Source organism: Gastrolobium bilobum, unplaced genomic scaffold (genome assembly GCF_033153095.1).
Source record: "Gastrolobium bilobum isolate Gb01-03AN ecotype WA unplaced genomic scaffold, APGP_CSIRO_Gbil_v1 utg1885, whole genome shotgun sequence".
Taxonomy (NCBI): Eukaryota; Viridiplantae; Streptophyta; class Magnoliopsida; order Fabales; family Fabaceae; genus Gastrolobium; species Gastrolobium bilobum.
The window spans coordinates 411,385-417,595 of record NW_026899589.1 but is presented as its reverse complement, the minus strand read 5'-3'; the positions used below and the strand labels follow the sequence as shown (position 1 = coordinate 417,595).

At 38.7% G+C, this 6,211-nt stretch overlaps 1 protein-coding gene across 1 annotated transcript; it reads left to right on the top strand.

Moving 5' to 3' along the window:
- Window positions 1-5,434: 5,434 nt before the first annotated feature.
- LOC133291734 (uncharacterized) lies at window positions 5,435-5,929 on the top strand. Its single transcript, XM_061490044.1, has one exon. The coding sequence runs from the start codon at window positions 5,435-5,437 to the stop codon at window positions 5,927-5,929; it is 495 nt and encodes a 164-aa protein (XP_061346028.1).
- The last annotated feature ends 282 nt before the right edge of the window (window positions 5,930-6,211 follow it).

The following is a 6,211-nucleotide window of genomic DNA, read 5'->3' as shown; positions in this document are numbered from 1 at the left end:
GGTCCATCGAAGCCGCCATGGCTAACACGGTTCGGACCGAGGTCATTTTCACCACAGGAGAAAAAATCTCCTCAAAGTCTACTCTTTTCTTCTGATTGCAGCCTTTCACTACAAATCGAGCTTTGTATCTCGATTTATGCCCGTTCTCTTCATTCTTAATCTTGTAGACCCATTTATTTTTCAAGGCTCGTCTTCCTTTAGGCAACTCGATCAGCTCATAAGTCTGATTCTCGTGCAGAGACTTCATCTCGTCTTGCATTGCCTTTTTCCATTCTTCTTTCTCTGAGCTCGTTACAGCCTCATCATAACTCCGAGGCTCACCGTCTTCAGCAAAAACGGTGTATTCATCAGATGTGTATCTCGTAGAGGGTCTTATTTCTCGAGTTGGATATCTCGTCTGTTCTTCAGCTTGAGAACCCGGTTCATCATTCTCATCCCGGATCTCATCATCAACTCGGACCTTAATGTCTTGGTCATCTTCAGCTTGTTGCTGGTCATCAATTTCTTCATTCTCTTGACTTTCTCCCCCTGCTTCAGCTCGGACAGGAAGGATGGGTTCTTCTTGTCTGACAGTAAATCGGACTTTGGGCTTCGAGAAGTCATGAATGTTCTCATGCTCATGGAAGACCACATCTCGGCTTCTCACGATCTTCTTATTGATTGGATCCCAAAGTCGGAACCCGAACTCACATCTCGTTGAACCAAGATAAATGCATTCTTTGGTCTTTGCATCAAGTTTAGCCCTTTCATTTTTAGGGAATATGCACGAAAGCTCGGCATCCAAACACCTTCAATTGATTATAGGCCGCTTTCCGACCTGTCCAGACTTCTTCTGGAATTTCTCCTTCAAGTGGCCATGATGGTGAGAGGTTGATCAAGTCAACAGCTGTTTTGACGGCTTCTCCCCAGAATGATTTCGACAATCCGATATTGGATAACATGCTTCGGACCTTCTCTTCAATAATTCTATTCATCCTCTCAGCAAGTCCATTCAACTGTGGAGTCTTGGAGGGGCGTTTTCGCAAGTCGAATCCTGGCCGCTCTACAGTATGCATCAAATGAGCCGCAATACTCACCACCATTATCAGATCGGACCACCTTCAATTTCTTGCTAGTCTCCCTTTCAACCATTGCATGGAATTCTTTAAAGGATTGGAGTACCTGGTCTTTAGACTTCAACAAATATACCCACACTTTGCGGGAATGGTCATCAATAAATGAAACAAAGTACTGAGCTCCTCCAAGGGATCTTTCCGACATGGAGCAGACATCAGTATGGACGAGGTCAAGAATATACATGCGTCGTCTGGGTTGATCCGGTCTCACAAAAGAAACCCGGTGCTGCTTTCCAGCTAGGCAGTGCGTGCAACTCTCCAACGCTTGGCCTTTCAACCCGGTCAGTAATCTTTTTTTGTTCAGGATCTGGAGCCCTTTCTCGCTCATGTGGCCGAGGCGCTTGTGCCATAGCTCCAAGCTAGGTTCATCTCGAATAGAATTGGCTTCTCCGCCATTGATCTTTCCTTGCATCACGTACAAGGAGCCTTCATTCTTACCTCGGGCCACGACCAAGTTTCCCTTGGCCAGCTTCCATCTAACACTACCGAAGTAGTTCACTAACCCAGCATCATCAAGTTTGCCTACCGAGATTAGGTTCAAACGCATGTTAGGAACACGCCTTACATCTTTCAACACAAGTCGGCATCCGACATCTGTGGTCAGAGTTACATCATCGACACCAACAATCTTGCTGGTCACTTGATTTCCCATCTTCACGACTCCAAAATCACCACCTCGGTAAGAGGAGAAAAAACCTTTGTGTGGAGTAACATGGAAGGAGGCACCGGAGTCAACAATCCAAGTGCAGTCATCATATGCAACATTCAAATAATTATCCTCACCAAGGAGGAATATCTCAGCATTCGAGTTGGCAGCCACCGCAGTGGTGCTCTTGTCTTCCCTCTTCTTGGGAATAATCTGATCCGGCTTCACAGAGCCGTTCTTCTCATCATTCTGCAGTGTCCAGCAGTCTGGCTTCTTATGACCTGTATTTCCACAATAAAAACACTTCAACTCATATTTCGGCTTTGACCGACCTCTGGACTTTCCTCTTCTGTCACAATCTCGACCCCGACTTTTGCTTCTACCCTGGGAGTCAGATTTTCCTTTGTTCTCAGCAATGTTGGCCTCAGACGTGCTTGAAACACCTCGTTCTCTTCTCCTGACTTATTCGCTCAGGAGGCTGTCTGTCACGACATCCATATTCAACTTTCCTTCTGGAGCTGAATTACTTAAAGTCACCACCAGAGTATCCCAGCTTTCTGGCAGCGAGCTCAGCAGCAGCAAAGCCTGCATCTCATCATCAATTTTCATCTCAGCTTTTGACAGCTGATTCACAATACCTTTATAGGTGTTGAGGTGTTCAATCATGCTCATGTCGTCCTTGTATTCAAGCTTCACAAGTCGGCGAACCAGGTATGCTTTATTCTTGGGAGTCTTCTTCTAAATCATGGACTCCAGCTTAGTCCACAACTCATACGCGTTCGTGAACTCAGACACGTGCTCAAAGAGGCTTTTATCAATATATTTCCTGATCGTGGCTACCGCCTTCCGACTCAGGATCTCCCACTCCTTATCAGTTTTGCCTGCCGATCTCTCATCAAGGATATGGGCTCATGTAAATCTTTGCAGTAGAGATGATCTTCCATCATCGGTCTCCAATAGGTGAAATTATATGCGGTCAACTTGAACATGTCTCCATCATTGGTTATGCCACTGGTCTCCATCTCGTCTCCTTCAGAACCCGTCGAACTCGGGCTCTGATACCACTGTTGGGAACTAGGTTCCCTCAGATAGGCTCAGGATCCTTTGCGGAAGTCAGTCAATGAGATCCTCGATCTCAGATCTCGGGCAATACCTCGGCCTAAATTTCACCAGGTCGGGCAGCGCAGCGGAAAATCAAAACGAAAAACAGGAGAGAGAGGAGAAGAAGAGAGAGAGAACACAAGCAATGTTTAACGTAGGGAAACCTTCTCCAATGATGAAGTAAAAACCCACGGGATCTAGTCCAGATCAAAAATCCACTATGGAAATAATGGTTGCAAATGATCAGAATCACCAATGTGGTGGTTAACTCAACCTCTCCAACAATGATGATAATCAAACCTCCCTAGAGATGTTTCACTCAAACTCTCTCTAGAGATCTCTCAAATGCAAAGCATAAAGCTTTGCTCAAACAATCAAAATAATTATCTCTCAAATTTTCTCTCGCATTTCTTAACCTAGCCTCCACCCACAACTAATGAATATATAGAGGAGGTGAGATCTAGGGTTAGAGTTTTTAGGAAACCCCTCAACGGGTTTGGGCTTAGCATTGAAGGAGGAAGTTCAACACATATACATATAGCGTGAGGAAGATTTCTTTAGCATGGGAGGGAGAGTGCCAAAAACTGTTTTACCTTATAACTAAGCCGCACAATGGTGTACGTGAGGCAGTATGACTCCACGGCCGGGTGCAAGGAAAGTGAGGGGAAATAACCTCAAGGATTGGCTCAAGTGGCAAAATGAGCCCCAAGATGGATGAACTTCAAAAAGAGCAAGGGTTTGAATCTAAGGAAGACCTTTGGGGTTGGACCTGGATAATTTTTAATTCGCTAGATTTGAGAGTAATCTCATACCTGTGCAGGTCTCTTTCTTTGCCCGAGTCATGGAAATTTGAAGGACCTGACTTGCTTTAAATGGATAATTAGAATTATAAAATCATACATGGTAGTTCAATAATTGGCTTTAGGAAACTGAAGGGTAAGAAAATGTTTTCAATCCTTTTGAATAGTATTTTTGGATGGGTTTAAAGCTTAATCCCGGAACTCACCCCGAATCAAATTAATAACGAAACGATGAATCGATTGAAATATCTTAAGAAGAGAGAGAAGATAATTATAAAATCCAAAAAAGAGAGAGTGAGAATTGGGGGAAATTAAGTGTAAATAGGTTCTTTATCATTTAGTGGGAGTGAGATGATGGGACTGCTAGACAAACCCAATATGTTGTTCGTGAACAGATTTAATTCCTAGTTTCTCCTTATATTCCTAGTTTCTCGTGTGTGCAATCTTATCTGGATTATGTTTGAAAAAAATCTTCGTATATGCATGAATGAAGAAAACACAAAAGCATTAAATCCATAAAACACACATATTTCAGGTGAGTTGATTTTATAATTTTTATTGCTAGAATTAAAAAAAAATCAAATGAAAGTTTTCAAATATAAAATAAATGAATCTAAATATACTTATGAAGTATAATAAATATATCTATTCAAAATATACAATAAATGAATCTAAATAGACTTATAAAGTGTAATAAATATATCTATTCAAAATTAAATAATTATATGAGTTAATTTTATATCGTTTTTTAGTTAGTTAAAATTTTGTGTGTATTCTTATAAAACAAAAAAAATTTGTGTGTATTTTTTATTTAGTTTATACACGTAACTTAATATTTAATTACTTACATGCAGGTTGTGTGTGAAGTAGTATAAATTATTATTTCATCATGTCATCTGAAAGTTTTATGACTTGAAAAGTTTATATAATTTTTATTTATTATTTTCTCTTATCAATTATTAATAATTTTTAATTCAGTTTTATATTTGATAACTTTTTGCTTAAATTTTAAACATAGTTATCATCATCACACGTGGGCTATGAATAAGTCATATGAGGCTATAAGAGGTAGAATTCTTTGACATCAGTGTCAAATTTAAAATTTGACACCTTATCTGATAGCCGTTAGATCAAAAAAGATCAATGATGTCACATGCTTACAAATCAGAGTCGTTGATCTTTATTGATCTAATAACTCTCAGATGAGGTGTCAAATTTCAAATTTGACACTAGTGTCAAAGGATCCTAGCTCATGCTTATAATATATATATATATATATATATATATATATATATATATATATATGTAAATTTTGATGATTAATTAAAATTATTATAAAGAATTTCATACATTTTAATTAAGAAATTCTATTTAATAGTTAATAATTCAATTAATATACAAAATTTCTCAAAGAAAATTTAATAATTAATATATTCAATAATATATTTCCATTAATAGTCAATATACAATTAAGAAATATCATTAATGCTTATAAAATTAATTCTATATATACCTTCGGTCACCTTTCCTCCGCAAAAGGCATGAATTTGGGTCGCATCGTTTCGCAAATAGGTAAGTACACAATAAACACACAATGTTATGTTAATAACGTTACTCAAAACATTGCACCAAACATCCTAATAAATACAACACAATCTCTTCTAAATAAAACACACCTTCTAGCTTCAGGCCATTGGCAATTTCTTCTTAGGTTTTCATTCATTGATCACCTTACCTTTTATCATTGTTTTTCATTTTCTACATATACACATATGCAGAACCCTAAACATAATTCCGAGGATTCCAACACTGATCGTAAGTCTCCATCATCCTCTTCCCCTCAACAACCTCCTCCTCCCTCCGATGATGTTGATACAGTAGTTAATCCAACGGAGGAGGGATCAGAATTAAACCTGAAAACCCCGCAGCAAGTGCTAGAGGAACTTAATGCTGGTAGTGATATCCTTGGTGACGAAGTGAGCCAAAGTGGGGTCCCTGTGGCTATGGAAGTTGGTGGTTCAATAATGGTGATGGAAGGGCCTGTTTTGAGTGAAGGACGTGGGAAAAAGAGAAAGCCTTCAGATGTAAGAGACCCTCCAAGTGGAACACCCGCTTGCCCTATTTGCCATAGAGAGTTCTTGACATGGAAGGGTGCGTTTGGCCACATGCGTAAACACCCTGATCGTAATTATCGAGGTTTCTTCAAGCCTCCTCATTTTGAATCCCCATCCACAACCAGAGAGCCACTTAATAAGGGTAAAAACTAAAAACTAAAACACACTTAAGCCGGTTTGTTTGGACTTCTGAAAAAAATAATTTTGTTCTTTTCCTTATTTTAAAAGTGTTTTATATAAAAGTTAAAGTTATTTATATTTTTATAAAAATATTTAATTTTTGAAAAAAATATTTGACTTTTCAGTTCTATTTTTTTTAGAAGCTAAATTTTTTAGTTTCTAAAAAAAGCGAATTTTTTTGTGACTTTGGTTTCTTTTAAAAGCAGACATCCAAACGAACTTAAAATGAGAAGTGCTTTTTTTTTTTGAAAAAAA

Coding starts and splice junctions, on each gene's coding strand:
- LOC133291734 (XM_061490044.1), top strand. CDS start 5,435: ATGCAGAACCCTAAACATAATTCCGAGGATTCCAACACTGATCGTAAG.